We start from the raw sequence: 21,283 nt of genomic DNA on the forward strand, positions 1-21,283 counted from the left end.
CTCCAGAGGTGGTGGGACCCTCGGCAGAGGAAGCCAGGAAGGTCGTTAGCGTGTGTGACTCAGCTGGGGGCAGTGGGGGCCGGGTTGACAGACTGCTGGTCTCCCGAGTGGCTGGACGGTTGGGGAGGGGGGGGGGCCCTTCGTCCCCACCAAATGTGTAGGCCTGTTCAGAAGTCAAAGGTTGGGAGGCTGATTTATCTGTAGATGTTCTTGTCTATTTATATGTTTAGATACAAAAATAATACATTCTTACCGATCAAACTAACTAAAATCATACTAAAAAGTTAATCAGCATTTTTTTTTTTTTATTTTAGAGATAGAGGTGGGGGGAGAGGGTCAGGAGAGAGAGAGAGAGAGAGAGAGAGAGAGAGAGAGAGAGAATCTTAAGCAGGCTCCACAGTCAGCATGGAGCCAGACTTGGGGCTCGAGCCCATGACCCTGGGATCATGACCTGAGCTGAAATCAAGAGTGGGATGCTCAATCGACTGAGCCACCCAGGAGCCCCTTAAAAAGTTCATCAGCATTCTGAATGCCACTGTCTCTGTTCCTCCACAAAACTGGCTTCTTAAGTAAACCAATGTTATCTCAGGACGAACTTCTTACCTGCTCCACTGAGAAGCAAGGGAGTCAGACACACCTGAGTTCAAGTCCAGGATCTACCCTCAACAGGGACTCGGGCATCTTCCTGACCCTCCCTGGGCCTTAGAGGCCTGTTCTGCAAGATCTCAGAGCACAGGGGCTAAAACGAAACGAGATCCTGTAGGGACAGTGCCTGGCACAACTCCTGCCTTCCCAGATGAACGAGTCAGGAGAACCAGCTTGTTAAATGGCTTCTTTCCCACAGAGTCTCGGGGTGTTCTCTGCAGTGAGGCATTTCATCCAGGGGGTGCATGTCTCATGGCTATAAGTGGGAAAAAGGAGATGATCCTTGGCTGGAACCCCTCCACAGGGAACGGCCCTGAATCTCCCTCTCTCCGCCCCACTGGCTTCTCTTTCTGGGTTTACCGGGTTCGCCCAAGTTCTGGCCTCTCACTGGGGGCAGAGGCAACTGTGCTCACATGAAGTGGAGCGTGAAGGGGGCCTGGGTGGGAAAAGCCGGAGAGGTCCACTGTCTAGGGGAACTGGCACCATGCTGTGTCCGCCAAGAGTCTGGCTGGACGTGTGGCCTGGAGCTCCCGGGGCTGTCTGGAACTTGCCGGTCAGACGCTCCAGCACCGGGATTTGCAAATGTGTTTCCCGGAACCCTAGACTTTACTGGAGCAGCTTCAGGGTCCCCTGTGGGGACCGAGGGGTGCCGAGAAAGAGTCTGACCCGCTGCACCCCCTTCGATCAGAGAGGCTCCGTTCTTACTGGCCTTTCTTTAGGGTTCCGAGTAACACTTTGCTTGAAGAAAGGTTTCTGTTGACTGAACCAGCTTGATAATACTTCCTTTAATGCAGTATGATTAGAACTTACTGTACGGAATCTCAGGGAACGGGGCTTCCAGAAATGTGTGTTTTTTTAATGTTTATGTAATTTTTGAGAGAGAGAGAGAGAGAGAGAGTGAGAGCAGGAGAGGGGAAGAGAGAGAGGGAGACACAGAATCCGAAGCAGGCTCCAGGCTCCGAGCTGTCAGCACAGAGCCTGACACAGGGCTCGAACTCACGAACCACGAGATCATGACCTGAGCCGAAGTCGGACGCTCAACCGACTGAGCCACCCAGGCGCCCCACAAATGTGTATTTTTAATAAGCCCCACCCCCAGCATGATCCTCTGTTTCCCTTTTGGTAGTGGGGTTTTTGGCAACATTAGAACAGCTGGGCAGGGCGCTCTCTGCGCTCCTGGGTACATGAATGAGGTGTTCACACAGGAGACACGATCTCTGTAACCGGCCAGAGACCCAGGGGTGAGGGAAGTCTCAGAAACATGGAGGAGTTTTGGTCTGGGCACCTTTTCCCTCCGGGAAGGCCTCCTTCCTGTGACAGCTTTGGAGAATTCCTGTTTTTGTTTTTTGTTTTTTGTTTTTTTATTTTATTTTATTTTATTTTATTTTATTTTATTTTATTTTTTATTTATTTTTTTTTAATTTTTTTTCAACATTTTTTATTTATTTTTGGGACAGAGAGAGACAGAGCATGAATGGGGGAGGGGCAGAGAGGGAGGGAGACACAGAATCGGAAACAGGCTCCAGGCCCTGAGCCATCAGCCCAGAGCCCGACGCGGGGCTCGAACTCACGGACCGCGAGATCGTGACCTGGCTGAAGTCGGACGCTTAACCGACTGCGCCACCCAGGCGCCCCTGTTTTTTTATTTTAAATTAAAAAAATTTTTTTATTAAGGAAGGTGGCATTTCCTTACCCCTTATACGAGCCCCTTGACCCCCAGTTTGTCCAAATACAGGGCGATTCCTCCCACAGGTGCACAGAAGAGGGATTTGCTTCAAGGGCAACAGCGACTTTGAACCAAGAGGCAAATTATTTTCTTTGCAAACTCCCACAGATCCTTGGGCACATTCCACACAGAACATGACGGCGTCGGGTTACGGAGACTCTCACGGAAATGTTATTCCTGCTAATGCGAGGCAGAAAACGTGACGCCCGAACAGAACACCCCCTGATAGATGGACTAACAAAATTTCCAGTTACCAGCCCCGGCCGTGGCCAAGCCTTGCTTTTGAGTTGAATCTGGAGGGTAATTTCCACTGACAGTGTCTGTAAGAGCCTCGGCGGCAGCAAATGGGGCCTTGGCCAGAGTCCATCCTGCGAGATGGCAGAAGGAGAAATTGAATCTGTTCCAGTGAAAACACTGCTCGGGCCCCAAACGTTCCACGGGCTTCATGAGATCGGTATGGCCGAGTAAACAGCACCCCCAGGGCTTTCTTCATGATCTAACTCCTTCGGTAAATTAAGGAATTTTTCCAGAAGCCCGAGACTCAGTAAATATTTCTAACGGCCTTCAAATTGCAGTGAAACCCAAGTCCCTGAGGGGTTCCCGGGTTTCCTTTACATGAAAGGTTGGCCTTGAAAGTCTCAAGGTTGGAAACATGGCTGTTAATTTTGCCCTGTTTATTAGGCATCGGTTTCAGGTGCTATCTGATTTATCCTCAGAGCGGGGCTACCCACCTGCCCCGGAAAAGGGACAGGAGCGTGGCCACGGAGGCAATCCCCGATAGGAGGATGCTCACAGAGGTTCGCCAAGGGCGGTGAGTGAGTGCGTGGGTATTTGGGGCCTTACCCGCTGTCCTTTTCTGTATTTATTTTTCAATAAGAAAGAAAGAAAGAGAGAAAAAAAGAAAGAAAGAGAGAAAGAAAGAAAAAGAGAAAGAAAGAAAAAGAGAAAGAAAAAGAAAGAAAGAAAGAAAAGAAAGAAAAAAGAAAGAAAGAAAAAGAAATATGCCATAGCCACACTCCACCCGCCAGGAGGAATTTCCAGCTATCCTGACGCACATCAGGCATTAATTTAGGAGTTCGGCGAACTCAGATCGGGGAAACGGTTTTCCTTTTTTTCCAAAAATAACACTTCGCTTTATGAGCACTGCCGAAAATGTACCAATAGTCAAAACAACTGGCAAAAGATTTACGGTGCTTCATCCCAAGGAGGTCGGGAGTCCTCCTGGGTCAAGGGGAACCCATCGTCTAGGTGCCGAGTAGAGGTGTGGGTGGTCAAGGGCTGCTCGGGAAATATTACAGGTCTAAAGGTAAACTACACGAATTAGAATTTTGGTCAAGCGCCGCGCTTCCGAAAAACCACTGTTCTTTTCTCGGGGATCTAATCATTTCAGCGATTTCCTCCATGAACTTTTCTTTGGGGTTAACTCCACGGGCAGTCAATACTTGCTCTCGTACCTTTCGGGTGGAGAGAAGAAAATCCATATGCCTAACCTCACTGAGAACGCTACCAGCTCTACAAGGAGATGAGGCGACGGGGCTGCGTCTATTTGGAGAAGCAGATCGTGGAATTTAAGAAGAAATGACAGGAGTAAAATGAATCCTGATAAATCAGCTGTCTCATGAAGAGAAAAAGAATCTCTCCTTCCCCAGCCGGGGGATGAGGGTTGTCATGGGGATAGAAGGAGACGTGTGCTGCACTAAGCAGGGTGCCTGATGCACCAAACGGGGCAGGTCACACTGTTGATCGAAAGCAACATTATGTGATTAACCAGGGGATCTGGCTTTGTTACAAGGTGTCGAGTCCTTGCATACATCAATCCGGATACCTACAAATGGCTCTGGCTGAGAATCCCCTGCCATCCTCCCAGTACGGGAAGCCCAGCCCTGTCCCCACCCCAGTCCCTGTGTCCAGGAAAGCCCTTGGGGTGTTCAGTAATAGATGTCTTCTAACATTTGTTCATTGATTCCTATTTAAAGAGAGACCCTCTCCTTCCCCAACTGGGCTGACAACCCCATGATGGCAGAACCACGTTCCCAGCACTGAGCTTGACACTTGGTGGTTAAAGGTACTCAAGCAGACGGTTCAACGAACGGGCGCAGAAAACAACAGCGGGAAATACAGAGCCACCCTTTCCCCCCCTCCCCACACTACGGGGCTGTGCGCTCGGTCGCGGATGAATCTGTCACTTAACAAAACCCACGCGCCCCGCTTACCTTCTCTAGATGGAGATTTACCCATCGAGTAAAGGTTCTCTTCTGCACATTTTCCCTCTCAACTGAAAACAAAGAAAAGCCATTAGCTGGGTATAAAGAACTGTGTGCAAAACGCTTGAAACCCTGCTCATCCCCAGCCCAACCCCACAGCATCTTCACTAGAATACATAACCATGAATTCAGGGGCGCCTGGGTGGCTCAGTCAATCATCTGACTTCGGCTCAGGTCTCGATCTCACGGTTTGTGAGTTCGAGCCCCGCCTTGGGTTCTGTGCTGACGGCTCAGAGCCTGGAGCCTGCTTCTTCGGATTCTGTGGCTCCCTCTCTCTCTCTCTCTCTCTCTCTGCCCCTTCCCTGCTCACATTCCGTCTGTTCTGTCTGTCTGTCTCTCTCTCAAAAATAAACATTCAAACAATGGTTTTTAAATAGCCATGAATTCAGGTACACGGAACAAAACTGTCACACAATTAGTAAGGTTACTCGCATTTTACAGATTAAGAAACGGAGGATTAAATAGCTTAAATACAGCCAAGTTGGGACCCGGACCTGGATCCTGTGTGTGGCATTGGCCGGCTGGCTGCCCAGGACCCGGACCCTGGGTAAGGGGGCTAGCGCCTAGGTCTGGGTGCTCGGCCGGACACAGAAGCAGCCTCCGCAGCCCAGGCTGCTAGGCCGCTCTGGAAGCTTCCTTGAAATGTCTGAGCCAGATGACTCCTGAATCACTCAGCTCTGGATCTCCACATTTCGGAAGAACGCGTCGCATGTGCTTAAAACCCTTTCACATTTCTTTAGCAATAAGAAAATGGGAGGCAATTTATCTCCCAGGGGAGAAAAGGGGCTACGGTTTTCTGTAATGGCTATGGTTCTTTTTTCCTCTCGGCCTCGTTATTAGGTAGATAGCGGTGCCCATAAATCAAATTTTAATATTGTGGCTTTCAATCTTTTTAATTGAAGATCCGGCAGACAGCACTTAGGCGCGTAACTGCTTTTCTCTGGTTTTTCCTCCTTTGCTGTAAGAAAAGGTCACTTAGCAAGTCGGTGTAAGAACTCAAGAGCTAATCCCAGTAAACTGTGTTTCGTGGGTAGAAGAGGAAGAAGGGAAAAGACGTGGGTAGAAACGGGGTTGCGGGGGGTGGGTGGGGGAGCATTTGCTGAGGGCCACGAGCTACAGAGCCTCGGAGCTTTCCAGAAGACTGGAGAGTGCCCTGCCCCCAGCCCCACTTGAGACCTTTCTGCCTGTGTATCATTGGCTATGGCGTGGGTGTTCCAGAGCTTAGCCGCCGTCCCTCGGTTGATGGCACTCAGCTCTTCCCACTTTCTCACTGTTACGGGCAGCACGGTTGCACGAGTGCCCTGCTGCCTGGTTCTTTGTGCACAAGCAGACGAATCTCAGGCCTGACAGCTAAAAGCGGGGCTGCAGGGTCTTAGTGGTGGGCACATTTACAATTTTAATAGCTACTTCCAAATTGCCCTCCCCAAAGGCTGCCCCGGTGTATACTTTCACCCCCACCTGTCTTTAAACAAGTTTATGGGATTGTAAAGTATTTACACACACATTCAAACACTCAGGCTGGTTTCTCCATATGGCTTCAGGGAGAGCGAAGGACGTCCCCTGAAACAGAAGTGCATTCAGTGAAAGCCTGAGAGAACCTCGTTTGGACGGCTGGTTTAACTGTGTGGAAGGAAGTGTGGAACTGTGTGGAAGACCCACCCCATCTGTCTGTCCATCCATCCATCCAACCATGTATCCTTCCTTCCTTCCTTCCTTCCTTCCTTCCTTCCTTCCTTCCATGTATCCAGCCAGCCAGCCAGCCAGCCAACCATGTACCCATCCAACGTTCCTTCTTCCTTCCTTCCTTCCTTCCTTCCTTCCTTCCTTCCTTCCTTCCTTTTCTTCCTTCCTTCAATCCATTCATCCATCCATCCAGCCAGCCAGCCAACCATGTACCCATCCAACGTTCCTTCTTTCTTTCCTTCCTTCCTTCCTTCCTTCCTTCCTTCCTTCCTTCCTTCTTTTTCTTCCTTCCTTCAATCCATCCATCCATCCATCCATCCATCTATCCATCCAACCATGTATCCTTCCTTCCTTCCTTCCTTCCTTCCTTCCTTCCTTCCTTCAACCCATCCATCCATCCATCCTTCCTTCCTTCCTTCCATTCTCCCAGCTGATACTTAGTCCATAACCATTACATGCCAGGAACTACACCAGACCCTGTGGGCAAAATCAGAGAATAAAAAAAAAAAAAAATGCTTGGAATCTGTACTCCAAGAATTCACAGCCAAGTAGGAGAGAAAACATGGATGCTACAGGGCACATATGCAAGGAGAAATAAGAAATTTCCAGGGCTGATGGGGAGGAGGGGAGGTGATTTCAGACCCCAGGGGGTACTCCTCCGGGGCCCTATGAGGATCTCACAGTAGAAGTGGGACACGGAGGGGCTCCTGTAGGCAAGGGCAGTGTCCCAGCCCCACCCTAGTCCACAGTCAACCTGTGGGAGGCCTCATTTCCATTCCAGCCACGGCCTGGGGGGTGGGGGAGCAGGAATCTGAGCACAGATTAGCTTCGACAGCAAAGCTGACCCACGGGAGGGGAACGTGATGACTGAAGATACCAGGGGACCGTGAAACTAAATCACAAATAACAGATGAGTCCCAAACTGAAATAGGGAATGGAGACCATAATTTCTGAACCTGAAACTGGGACACATCGCTCAATACACAGAGGAGAGAGAGACGGTGAGAATTTGGGTTGCCTCAGAACACCCAGCTGAGGGCCACACACACCACTAGCTGTGCGACCTTGGGCAAGTTCCTGACTTTCAAAATCCCTTTGCCTCAGTCTCCCCTCTACAGAAGGGGGAAAGCTGTGCCTTCCTCACGGGCATGCGGTGAAGATTCCAGGGCATCACCCCAAAAGGCAGCCCCGGTGGTTGACCTCACAGCCACACAGCAAGCCCTGGAATCGCAGTATTCTGTTCGGTGTCTCACCACAAAGGTCTGATCGTGACCTTCTCCATTTCGAAATGCCCACCCCCATCCTGCAGGCTCTTTCTACTTCTGGCCTGCCAAGACTCCGTAAACTTTATATAGTTTCCATAAATCCAGTGGCCCCTTTCTTTCCGCCGCACCTATCACGTTGTAAAGGTGCAGGAAACCATTTTTCTGGAAGGGTCTGGCCTTCTCACGGAGTGTTTGTGGGGCCCGGTGCGGGTTTGCTGGGCAACGGCGGGGCAGTAACAGGGTTGTAAAATCGCCATCACCGGGTCTGCCTGGCTGGCCGGGGCGCGTCCAAGTGCCCGGGCAGTGTGCAATGGGAGGAGCTGGCTGGACAGGGGCCCCGAGAGACAGAGACAGAGAGGGAGGCACAGCCTTCTGGCTCAAGGCCACCGTCCCAAATCCCCTCGTGTGACTCGGGCCCCTGCTTTACCAAGAACAGATAATTTCAAAATGTGACCTTCCTCCATTCTCCAGGCCACCACTGGTGGCCAGCTCAGGACTTGGGAGCCACGGAGTGGGAGACGCTGACTTGGGAGTTAAAACAGATTCATTGACACTGTGACCTTTTTTTCCCTATGTCCACACTTCTGCTAAACCTCTTTCCTAGGTAATATTTCCTTTATAATATTTCTGCCTTCCCCACCCACGAGAAAGGCTTGATGGCTTATCTGTTTATAAACATATGCTCATGATAAAAAATTAAAACAAGACGGGATAGAGAGACGTATCTAAAATCTGTTGAAATCACATTACACTCACAGATCACCTCTATTGATATTTTATTGATTCCTTTCAGAAACACACACACACACACACACACACACACACACACAGCTAAAGCACCAAGATATTCACGTACACAATTCAGTGTGATCAGCTAATGCCGCGGCATTTTTCAAAGTCTGGTCCACGGATTGCTAACATCAAGAGGTTCTGGGGTGACAGTTAAAATGCTAATCCCTGGACCCTATCCAAGACCTGCTGACTCACGCTCTCTGGCCCCAAGGCCTGAGAACCTGCATTCAACCAGCTTGTGGGCAAGATACTGCACACTTTGAAAACCTGGTCTTACTGGGAAGAGACAAGTGGCACAATTTCTTGGCCATCTTCAGGCAGGGTGGAGGATGCGACTGGCGTGCCACCTGGCGTAGAAGGAGCAGGCGGCCTGGAGCCAGGTACACAAGCCCCACCGCAGACGAAAAAAGGGGGACACACATATGTCTCCCGGGCTTGCCTACCGGCAACGGGCAAGACAAACGTCATTTCTTTTTCCTTCGTCGTCCAAAGGGCTCTTCCCGATAGTGGCCTTTAGTCACTGAATTCATACAGTTTGGGGGGGGGGGGTCTCTGACTCCCCTGCGAGATGAACCAGAACTGACGAGGAGGACTTAGACCAGAATTCCTGCAGGGGGCGCTCATTCTGTGACGTCCATTCAGGCAGGCCAGCTGGGAGCAGGTCTTTCCAGCTTCAGTCACCCAGCCTGGCGAGAGGCGGGAGGCAGATGGACGGGCTGTGGCCTCACCGCTCTCCTCCTCGGCCAGGCTGGTGGTCTCAGTGCCCCAAAGCCACCTCCAGGAAGTCCTCCGGCTTTCCAGCTGCCCTCGCCCCACTCGCCATGTTGGGAGCGCCCTGGAAAGGCTGGAGTGTCCCCAGCGGTGCTCAAGCAGAGGTGCCTCGGCGCCTGGGGACATCTGGTGGCATCTGGAGAATTTTTGACTGTCATGACCAAGCGGGAGGGTTCGGACCGGCATCTAGGTGGGTTGAGGCCAGGGATGCTGTTGAACGGCCCCCTACCACAAAACAGATTTTTCCGGCCCAGGGTGTCAGCGGCACCAAGGGTGAGAAGCCCTGGAGGGCCTAAGGGACCACCCAGGCTGCTCCAGTGTCAGCCTTCCCTGCTGCAGAATACGGGGAAAAGCTTCAGCAAACGAGAGGTCTGCCAGTATCGTCCCCGAGTGCCTCCGTTTACCCATCTACACAGTGGGTCATAGTCCCCGCATCATGGGGTCGTGAGGGTCAGATGCACCTGAGCTGGCCTTACCCCGCCACGGAAGGGCCTCCCCGCGGTGCGGGGAGGGCACCATGCGCTAAAGTTATCCGGCAGGTCACCCGGCAGCGCGACAGGTGTGTGTCACGGCTCAGGAGCCAGACCTACCTGTCCTCACAGTTCGTGGCCCGTCACGGGCACAGGCATGGCCCTGCAGATGGCTTTCCTTAACTCCTCACGGGGCCGGGCTCCTTTCGGGCGGGTCGGTGCTCGGGAGGCGGCAGCAAGGAAAGGGGGGCGGGGGTCACACACACAGGACTGGGACGGCGAGGTCATCTGGGGCAGGGGCTACGGCTGGTGGGTTCTGCCCGTCCCCAGTGGGAGGGGCGCTGAGGGCCAAGGCTTCACCCACCCGCCTCCGTCTAGGAGGGAGGGTGGGGGCAGGCAGGGTGGTGGGAGGCCCGACACCTTCCCACCTCTGCTTCTGTTTTGTGCAGGGGCAAGGCCCCGGCCTGCACCCGCTCCCAGCCCCCGGGCACTGTTTGCCGGGAAGCGTGGCACTATCCGGAGGCCATCTCAGCCCCGGGGGACAGCCACAGCCCCCGCCTGTGACGATCTCTAAGGGGTTCCTCCTCTGGCAAGCTCTTGCCCAACCTTACGCCAGCGGCCCCCTGAGATGCTCACAGAGACTCTCCCACTCTTGCCAAACGCTCTTCTTCCCCGTGGCTCAGACTCTCTCTCATTCGAAGAGTCCTCCTCGGCCCCCTTCAGCCAGGCCACCCTCCTCCACCGGCTGGGGCTGGCCCCGGGGGTCTTTAAACAGAGATGGAGAGGCCGCTCCCTCCGGCTGGTCGCCAGGTGGACCGCCACCAGACCACGCGAGGGCACCTCTGGCCCCACAGAAGCCGGCACCCAGGGAGGCCAGCGCCCGGGGAAGCCCCCACCGGCCCCTCCGGCCCCGGGGCTGCTGGACAACCCGCCCCCCCCCGGGAACCCTCGGCCACCCCGTCTGGACGCCGTGTTTGCTCTTTTCCCGTCTTTCAACACCTCCCAGAAACACAACCTCATTACGTGGCCCCATGCTGGTTCACTTGAGACATAAAACTCAGAAACAAATTAAACGGCAATTTCTTTTTAAACAGGAGAGGGGCCAGGCTTCAGGAACACCAGGCCAACGTCCCTTTGGTTCCGACTCCTGGGGGCCACTTCCCCCCACCGGCTCTGGTGGTATTAAAGCCAAGGCCTCCATGTGGTTTGCACCAGCAGCGATTCTGCGTTTCATTTCCTTTGTTTTTCCTCCCTGCATGTTTGCTCTGACCTGCGTCCCTTTTATCAAGACTCTGGTAATAAAATGCAAAACCCTCGCCGGGACCGGAGGCCGAGCGGCGCGAGACTTACTACAGACAAGCGTACAGAGAAGCGGCAGGCCAGAGCCGCCAGGGCTCTGCCACCCTCTCTGTCACTCCCGTGCTGCCTGCCCTCCTCCGTCCCTCGTGCACGTCGCGGATGCGCCCGGGGGCATCGGGATGGAGCCCGGGTACCTGCTTGAGCCGCCGGGGCAGACTGGTGGTCTCCCCAGTAGGTACCCGGGGAGACTCCAAGAAAGCTGCCAAGCGCATTCTAACTGGGGACTTAAATCCAATTCTCTCACGGGTCCCAGAGGCCACCAATTAACATAGCACGTCCTGCCCCGCCGTGCCCTTGCTTCTCGGTTGCTCCAAAACCCATAACCCAGGGCTCCAAAGAACTAGTCCCAATTACACAGCAAATTAAGTTTTAAGCTATATATATATATATATATATATATATATATATATATATATATATTTAGGCTGGTGCCTGTAACAGAAATAAAAAAAAAAAAAATAAACCCGCTATAGTTTTTTCTGTGTGATTCTGTCTAACCTCAGTGCTAAATCTCAGTCCACTTTTATGATGACGGATGACGCCAGCCGGCCATAAAAACCCAAGCTTCGGAAAAGGGATTTTTAACATCCACCCAGATGGGAAGACCGGGTCGGCTGCCCCGACGTGTCCAGCTGAAATCGAGATGGGGGTTTAAGTGGCACGGGACAGATCATTCCCATACCCATCCAGGGAGGTGATAATGATGACGATGCTCAGCCACGGATAATAAGACGTGGACCCCTGTCCTGACAGGTCCCACAAGGAAGGACGGAGAGAGGGAGAGGAGGAGGGAGGGAAGAAAAGAAGAAGGAAGGAAAGGCAGAAAAGTATTCTCTTCACCTACCGCGGAGGCTCACCGCATGGACCCTTGACACCGAGATCCTTGCGGGACTGAACTCTCCATCACGGACCACAAATGTTGGGGATGTTTTTTTACACCAGTGTTTTCGTGAAAGTGTTCTGCTTTCTGAATTCTGAGTAACTTCTAAAGCAGTGTTTTCTGGAGCACATTCTGTAGACTGCTAGTTCTCAAAGGCCTCTCTCCAAAGAGGAGTCCAATAAGTCTGAGAAATAGCGGTGTAGTAAAAGCCCTGATAAGTCCTGCAATAAAGAGATTCCTTTATTTTGAAGATCACTGGAAGCCAGACCCCTTTCCTGTGTAAAATTAACCACGACTTCCTGCAGGAGCCTACTTTGGAAACACAGAGATGTTCATTAACGGGGGATGTCTCCACCGGGTCCTGACGGCCAATGAATTAGGTCGCTACACGTCCTGTGACAGAGGCTATCATGTGTTTGCCAAACCCGGTTTCCTTCTCCTCTTGGGCACACAGCCAAACTACATTTCCCAGCCCCCCTGGCAGGTGGTGGGGGCCTCGCCACGGAGTCCCGGCCGACGGAAGGTAAGTGGGTCTGAGGTACGCCACTTTCAGACGAGGCCTGTACGATCCTCGGTGCTTTGTGCCCACCCCCACGGGGACAGTTCCAAGGACACAGAGGATGACGGAGTCACAAGAGGGAAGGAGACTGGACTCCTGAGCCTCCCCTTTGGGCAAGGATCACCCAGCAGCGGCGCCCGATGATGAATATCACTGTTGGACCCCAGTGAGTCAGAAATACGTGGTCACTGAGTGAAGACACAGGCATCTTGGGGTTGTTGCTGGGGCAGCTGCCTACCCTAGTGGACGCTTGCCTTTTTGACATTTTTTTACGTTCTATCTATTTATTTTGAGAGAGACGGAGACGGTGTGAGTGGGGGAGAGGCAGAGAGACAGGGAGAGAGAGAAACCCAAGCAGCCTCCGCACTGTCAGCGCAGAGCCCCATGTGGGGCTCGAACTCACACACCATGAGGTCATGACCTGAGCCGAAACCGAGAGGTGGATGCTTAACCGACTGAGTCACCCAGGTGCCCCTAACATCTGTCTTGAGTGAGAACCAGGCTCCCCAGGAAGGAAGGGAAGAAGTCAATGCTAAGCCTCTTCCTGACGCAGTGAGAATCACCAGATGTCCGCCGTTGAATTCTCCCGGCCACCTGCGGAGGTGGCCGAAGGCACCGAGCCTCAGCCAGGACACGTGACTTGCCCCAGCCTTGGCGGTACAGCTGGGAGAAGACCCTAGCCCGGTCACCGTAAGCCAAAACTCTCCCCGTGGCACCGGGCTGGTCGAACCCCTTCAGAGCTAACATCCTACTGAAGGACCTTCATGAAGATTCTGTTTCATGCCAGGTTGTCCAATTGAAGCATAAAGGCTGACCTGGTGTTTTATCCACAGAACAGGCCTCATAAGAATCAGCTCAACCTCTGGGTTCAGCTACTTATTCTTAAAAAAACTTCACACAAATGACCTTAATTTGCATTTTTAAAATATTTTTTAACGTTTATATATTTTTGAGACAGAGAGAGAGCGAGGGAGGGGCAAACACAGAATCCAAAGCAGGCTCCCGGCTCTGAGCTGTCAGCACAGAGCCCTACATGAGGAGCGAACCCACAGACCGTGAGATCACGGCCTAAGCAGAAGTCGGACCCTCAGCGGACTGAGCCACTCGGGTGTCCCTTAATTTGCATTTTTAAGCACATCTGTCTTCAACAAACCCCACACCTGACCTGACATACCAACGTTTTCAAGTACGGACAAAGGCAAACCCATTGCGAGAATCCCAAGTATCAGGGTGACCAGCTGTCCCGTTTCACCGAGGGAGACTGAGGGGGTCCTGGGACGCGGTGCGTTCAGTGCTAAAAACTAGGGAAAGGCCCTGGCAAACCGGGACGAGTTTGTTATTCTGACTGGTGGACACGGTTCTGCTCCAGAAAGAGCAGGCCCCAAGGGGACAGCGGCCGGGAGGGCAGAAGGCACTGGGCTCCACATGGGAGACACAGACCGTGGAAGGCAAGGTGGTTAATATTTGCTTTAAATGCGAGGGATAAAGCAAACTGTGAAATTCCCATTTACAACTCTCGCCTGCCAACAAAAAGTGACACCAGTGCGACTTTAAATTCCTACCCTGAGCAAGAGACGTAAGGCTGGAAACCTGCGATGGGGGAAGGCAAGAGGTGTCAGGTTCTCCTCCAGCTGGAAGTGTCACCAACATTTCACGTTAATTAGCAGGAGAGAGGACCAGCTGCCTGGGCTGGGGCCCTGGGACGGAGCTGTGCCGAGGTGACAATTATGAATGCTGTCACGAAACGCTGGTTCCTTTTATTTTTTTAAAGTTTACTTATTTATTTTGGAAAGAGAGAGAGAGAGAGCAAGTGAGGAAGGGGTAGAAGAGAGAGGGAGAGAGAGAGAATCCCAAGCAGGCTCCGCACTGTCAGCGTAGCGCCCGACGCAGGGCTCAAACCTACCAACCATGAGATCGTGACCTGAGCCGAAACCAGGAGTCAAACGCTTAGCGTACCGAGCCACCCAGGCGCCCCAACATGGGTTCCTTCTCGAGACGCGTTCGTTCGAAAACGGACAACAGTTACCTACCTACACGAGCCACCCTGATGCGTGTCCCCGTGTGCGTGCAGGCGTGCATGTGGGCAGACTCGGCCCCTCACCGTAACGCGGCTCACCTCCAACCCTCTTCAGGCACATTTAGTCCCCGGGGTCACTGTAGGGATTTTATCATCAGAGGTCTCCCTCAGGCAATAGACAGGTGGCTCAGACCTAAGGGCTGCACTCTGACATCGAGGTCAAGGTTGGATCATTGTCCTTGGGTAGAAATCCTGGAGAATGGCAAATTCCAGTTCTATAATCTTAAAAACAAAAAAACAAAAAAACAAAAAACAAAAACCCACTGAGACTAAACATGTGATTCTCAACTTTGGCTGCAAAGGACAGTCACCTGGGGAAACTAAAATGTAGGGATGCCTGGGCTCCACTCCAGACTAATTGAATCCAAACCCCTTGGGGGCGGGGCCCAGGCATCTGCATTTTTTAAAGCTCCCCAGGTGATGCTGACACTGAGCCAGGGCCGAGAGTCACCGCTCTTGACCAGGAGCTGGCAATTTTTCCCGTCAAGGGCCAGACGGTAAACGTTTTAGACTTCGCAGGCCACATGGTCTCCAGCGACTTGTCAACTCTGCGCTCCTGGTGGGAAAGCAGCCAAGACAATACGTAAATGGGCATGGCTGTGTTCCAATAAAACTTTATTTATATGAACAGGCAGTGGGCTGTGGTCGGCCAAGCCCTGCTCTAGACTGCACAGGCTCCACCGCCCGATTTAAGCGGCCGTCCTACGACTTCCTGGTGGCCGGACCTCACCGCCCAACTTTTAAAATTCACTTTGGGGCTTCAAGAGCCGTGGTGGGGTGGGGGTGGGGGGTGGCAGGCGTGTGGGAAATGAAAGAAACAGACAAGTTGAGTGTGTTAAGCATCAACTTTGGCTCAGGTCATGTTCTCACGGTTCGCGAGTTCGAGCCCCGTGTCGGGCTCTGTGCTGACGGCTCAGAGCCTGGAGCCTGCTTCAGATTCCGTGTCTCCCTCTCTCTCTGCCCCTCCCCTGCTCACGCTCTGTCTCTCAAAAATAAAGAAACGTTAAAAAGTTAAAAAAAAAGAAAAGAAAAAAGAAAAAGAGCATTTGGGCAAGCAGACTTGGATGTGCCTCTTGTCTTTGCTTTCCTTCTTCAGCAACCAGCCTCCTCCAAGACCATCATAGCGGCTGCTCCTCCCTTCCCTCACCCCTACTGAAGGCCTCCTTTGTCTGAGGAACCCAAGGAAGCAAGAAGAACGGCCCCAAAAAATCATCGCTGATTTTTTTTTCCCTCCTCTTCTGTAAAGTTTAAATGGAAACAGGTAAAAACAAACAAACAAAAAAGTTAATCAAATGGGCTACCTCCACCTTGTAGGTAAAGTTTCTCAGTAGATGAAGCTTTGTTCAAGGACCGTAATCTTCTCTCCCATGTTCTGAGCACCACGAGGAATCCAGGGTTACCCCGTTCCTCAGGGCAGTCTAGTGTTCCGGTTGGAGACGTCCTTAAATAAGCTTACTGAAGGTTGCCTCTCATCCAACCCTGTCGTTAAGGCTGTCATCCAGAGTGTACTGGAATGCCTCTCAGGACGAGGTGCTCAGCACCTCTCCAAAAGCAGGCTTCCACGAGCTCAAAGCTATCTTTTGGAAAAGGGGCAAGTCCAGCAGGTACAACAGTGAGGAAACAGAGAACAAAATAGACGGCTTTCAGTTTGACATCAGGAAGGCAGGCCATCGGAGGTGACCAACAGTGCAAGGGCCACCAGCAGAGGCCAAATGTTTCCAGGCTTTCTTTTATTACTATTATTTATTTATTTTGGGGAGGGCACAAGCCGGGGAGGGACGGAGAGGGGGGAGGGGGACAGAGCATCCGAAGGGCTCTGTGCTGACAGGCTGACAGCGGTGAGCCTGTTGTGGGGCTCGAACTCACGAACTCACGAACTCCAAGGGCTCCCAGCTGAGCTGAAGTCAGATGCCCAACCTACCGAGCCACCCAGGTGCCCCTCCAGTCTTTCAAATCTTAGCATTTTAGAAAGAAACTAAAAACTCACAGATACTCTATAGCAGCTGATTGGATAGAAAGCCTGGTAGATGGTTTTCAGGCTGCTGAAACACCTAGTGAGCGACGAGGTTGACAAGGTTTTGCTGCTTCTGAAAACGATTACAATTCCTCCATCCAGACAGGGAGGGTTTCTTAGGGGGCACAGGTTGGTCGCAGGTTTCTTGCCACCGGATTCTCAGGGGCAAATTTTTCTTTGAAAGTGAAGCTGTGCATTTTCGCAGCAGACGAAAACACAGGAATCCACCAAAAGAAGGGACAGATCCTATCGCCAACGGCTCCTGGAACAGCTTCTCATCCAAGGTGCAGAGGTTGCTGCAAATATTCAGGTTTTCCTCGTTGGGGGCAACCAAAATCTCACAGCCAGGTTTATTTCCTTTTATTTGCATTGCTGTTAAGAGATTCTTTTTTTTTTTTTTTTAATTTTATTTATTTTGAGAGAGCGCGAGTGAATGCAAATGGAGGAGGGGCAGAGAGAGAGGGAGACAGAGAATCCCAAGCAGGCTCTGCATTGTCAGCGCAGAGCCCAACGTGGGGCTCGAACTCACAAAACCACGAGATCACGACCTGAACCCAAACCAAGAGTCGGACCCTTAACTGACTGAGCCAACCACGCGCCCCTTGTTGATTTTCCTTTCGTTTTATGGATCAGGTAAGCCACCTTACATGTTTTTGTTCAAGAAGGTAGGGTTGGGGTGCCTGGGTGGCTCAGTCGGTTAAGCGTCCTACTTCGGCTCAGGTCACGATCTCGCGGTTTGTGGGTTCGAGCCCCGCGTCAGGCTCTGTGCTGACAGCTCGTAGCCTGGAGCCTGCTTTGGATTCTGTGTCTCCCTCTCTCTCTGCCCCTCCCCTGCTTATGCTCTGTCTCTCAATAATAAGTAAACGTTAAAAAATTTTTTTTAAAAAGAAGGTAGGGGGGCGCCTGGGTGGCGCAGTCGGTTAAGCGTCCGACTTCAGCCAGGTCACGATCTCGCGGTCCGTGCGTTCGAGCCCCGCGTCGGGCTCTGGGCTGTTGGCTCAGAGCCTGGAGCCTGTTTCCGATTCTGTGTCTCCCTCTCTCTCTGCCCCTCCCCTGTTCATGCTCTGTCTCTCTCTGTCCCAAAAATAAATAAATGTTGAAAAGAAAAAAAAAAAAAAAGAAGGTAGGGTACACTCAATGAATGAACACGTGAATGAGTAAATCCGTTAACAGAAAGATTCTCGTACACTACTGCTGCCCCTGCCCCCTACTCCGCCACGCCCCAGTGCCTGGCACATGAGTATAGATGTTGTTCAATGAGTGGAAAACCCATCTACCAGTCTGCTCATTGCACTTGGCCTCCAAAACCACCACACCCCTTCTGATATAGCCTGGATCACTCACGTTCCAGCTGCAACCTTGACCTCAAATCTGTCCATCTACGCTCACCTGCATGGCTCTAGGAACAAAATCTGGGTCTTCGCCCTGTCTGCACCTGCTCCCTGCAGCTCCCAGCTCCCAGAGCTGTTCAGGCCATTCCTGTGAGCCAGAGCCTCAGGTGGACCCAACGGGCCGGAACCAAGAAAGCCCGGGTGAGGATACCCAGGAATCAGTGAGGAGGCCAGCCCTGCGGTGTGCTGGTCCTGGAAGGGTAGGTCACTAAGGCTCTACCAATGGGAGCCTGAGCTGGAGTCTAAGTCCACGGGGTTGTTGGAGACACCGAGCTGCCACAAAGGGACTTCTCCCAGGCCGGCATGTTTTGCACACCCATTCAAGAACCAAGAGGATGAGCCTGACTGCCTAACACCCACCCGCACGGCGGCCAAGGGCCACGACTGGCCCACGTTAGCGCTGGGCACTTGGCTTAACTGAACGGCCAATTAAGAAGCTGCGTCTGACTGGCTCTCAGGAAGTAGGGCGCCGGGCCGCGTAGCACCCTTGCCCTTGAAGTGAACTTCATGACTCCTGAGAGGTTTTGGTGGTCTGGTTTTTCATGGCTAACGGTGCCGTGTATTCTGGGCTCACTAAGCGCCCCACACCGTGCACGTCTCGTCTCTTTTCTCTGACCCAGTGGCCCCACGAGATGGGTACGATCATTGTGCTGTGTAGACCCCGAGTGCTCTGGCGTCGATTCAGGGGCTAAGGGCAGTGGAAGGTTGGAGGCCAATGACACGGCCACTGGATCAAAGCACCTTCTTGGGAATCCAGACTGGGGTTGAAGCCAGCCTCTGTCTGGCTGGTCCCCTGGATGGACCAGGGGTATGGAAGCCATTTGCTGCCACGCAGACTGGAGGAGAAAGAGAGAGCGGGGCAAGGTGTGCAAAGGACGGTTCTGTTCTGGCTTTTTCCTCAGGCTCTGCTACATCCTGGCCTTTGGATTCGGTGGACCTCTGCCTTTCTCCTAAAGGCAATGTTTCTTAGCTCTCACGCTCTCATGGGTTTCCGTTGGCTGCAGTTAAAAGCAGCCTCACTCATTTCTTCAACAAGCAAACTACAAAGAAGAGATGAGGGAACACCTATGGATCAAGAAAGGCTTAAAGGCTTAAGAGACACCAGCCAAATGCAACGTTTGGCCCCTTATGTGGATCCCGATTCAAACAAACGTTTAAAAACAAAACAAAATAATTGTGTTTTCAAAGTTCAAAAACATAACTAAAATAAATTCCTGGAAAAACACAGAAGGTCAAAATGAGGGCAAGAAGAAATAGGGAATTTACATAAATCAACAGATGCTGAAGCAACAACCACAACAAAGAGTCTTTGCTGTGAACATCCCTGATTCCCATTTGACAGATGCACGAACCAAGGCAGAGACAGGTTGGGTCACCCCATCTGGTAAAAAAAAAAAAAAAAAAAAAAAAAAAATATGGAGCCAGGTTTCACACCCAGGCCTGGCCCCAAAGCCTGTGGTCCTAACTATGACACTGCCTCCTGACCTTGCCCATGACCGACTCAGACTTCCCGGTAAACCGGGACAGAAATCATTAACGAAACTATTCCAAGTCCTTGCAATTTAGGTCACCGCCTCCTGCCACACTGCCCGCCACCTTGGCGGGTCCCTCTGCGGATGGATGCGTATTTGCGGGGGGGCGGGGGGTTGCTATGAGCAAGTTCACATATTTTACTCAGTTCTTCCACACAGAACCACAACCTGGGCAAGAGAAGAACCCTATCTCAAATTTTTTAAACACGTTTGTTTTCGAGAGAGAGAGAGAGAGAGAGAGGGAGGGAGAGAGAGACAGAGTGTGAGTGGGGGAGGGCAGAGAGAGAGGGAGACACAGAACCCAAAGCAGGCTCCAGGCTCCGAGCCGTCAGCACAGAGCCCGATGCGGGTCTCGAACTCACAAACTGTGAGAGCATGACCTGAGCTGAAGTCAGACACTTCACCGACTGAGCCACCCAGGCGCCCCAAACCCTATCTTAAAAGTCTAAGAGCTGTAAAAGGGCTTCCCGACGGGAACGGGCCAGAAGGTGGGGAGAGCTGGTAGAGAAGGCCACAGCTTTCATTATAAGCTCATCTGTATATTTCAGCTTTTTAACCACATGCCTCCGTCTGGTGGAAATTTTAAGTTTGGGGCGCCTGGGTGGCTTAGTCAGTTAAGCATCTATCTGACTCTCGATTTCGGCTCAAGTCATGAAGTCACAGTCCCTGCTTGGGATTCTTCTCTCCCTCTCTCTGCCCCTCCCCTGCTCTCTCTCTCTCTCTCTCGCGCGCTCTCTCTTTCTCTCTGAGAATAAATAAAACACAATAAAAAAGAATACAGAAATGTTATGTTTTACTTAAAAAAAAACTGCTATGTACTCAACTCCGTGCGTAGCACGACGTCCTATTCTTCTGTTCTCAATACCACCGGGGTGAAACGTTTACGAATGTGATATTCGACAGAAGGATTTTCTGTTCATAACATAAATACCCGTAACAGACAAAACCCGGAAAAGTCAATAACATGAATTATTCCGAGACCGCTTGTTTCCTTCCATTTTTCCTTCCACGGGGTTTTTATTTTCGCTTGCTTGTTTGAACATAATTTCGACCATATCACGCCTGCAGCGTGGTCTTCTGTGTGGCCTCGCCAGTATCTCTTCTCACCTTCCCTGAATGGCACTCATTGTTGCCGCTATTATTTATCCCGCTCCTTCTCTCCATCACTGTCCACTGGCTGCGTTAGGGGAAGCAGACCGATAACCTGTCTTTTCGCTTATAGGCACAAGGAACCAGATGCGTTCAAACCTGGCGTGGAAATTGCCACAGCTCTTCCCGATCCTGGATCTTGACCCCTGACTGCAACAGCAGGATGAAACTTTGTGGCTCTCCCCTTGGAGGAAGGTGAATGAGTTCTGACGGGGCGAGAAGCTGTGTACGGATGATGGGCAGCTTAGGGAGGGCTACAGCAAACACTATTAGGTGCCTCCCCAGTAACCATTTCTCTTCTCAACCAACAGGATCCTAACTCTGAGCCAGCAGTCTGCCTAGTTTAAAAAAAATTTTGTTAACAGTTTATTTTATTTTTTGAGAGACAGAGAGGGACAGAGCACGAGCAGGGGAGGGCCAGAGAGAGGGGGAGACGCAGAATCCAAAGCAGGCTCCGGGCTCCGAGCCGTCAGCACAGAGCCCGACGCGGGGCTCGAACCCACGAACCTGAGCCGAAGCCGGACGCTCAACCGACTGAGCCGCCCAGGCACCTGTCCCTGCCTAGTTTAAACACGATCATTTCCCCACCTCCCTGGTCAGGGGTCGTCCTGGGACAAGGCCTGGCCCACAAAGCGGAAGTGGAGGTTAGGCTGGCGTTTCCAGGAGTGCCCGACAGAAGGTCAGCGGAGGACACTGGAGTGTGCCC

At 52.1% G+C, this 21,283-nt stretch overlaps 1 protein-coding gene across 1 annotated transcript in view; it reads right to left on the reverse strand.

Moving 5' to 3' along the window:
- The window catches only part of CLMN (calmin), a 60,979-nt gene that overhangs the window by 32,461 nt on the left and 7,235 nt on the right, over positions 1–21,283 (reverse strand). The window contains exon 2 of the mRNA XM_040478437.1: positions 4,585–4,646. Within this exon, the coding sequence (XP_040334371.1) occupies positions 4,585–4,646 (62 nt within the window). The remainder of the gene's footprint in view (positions 1–4,584; positions 4,647–21,283) is intronic.

The sequence above is a fragment of the Herpailurus yagouaroundi genome, unplaced genomic scaffold, assembly GCF_014898765.1.
Source record: "Herpailurus yagouaroundi ecotype Mexico unplaced genomic scaffold, PumYag 141, whole genome shotgun sequence".
Taxonomy (NCBI): Eukaryota; Metazoa; Chordata; class Mammalia; order Carnivora; family Felidae; genus Herpailurus; species Herpailurus yagouaroundi.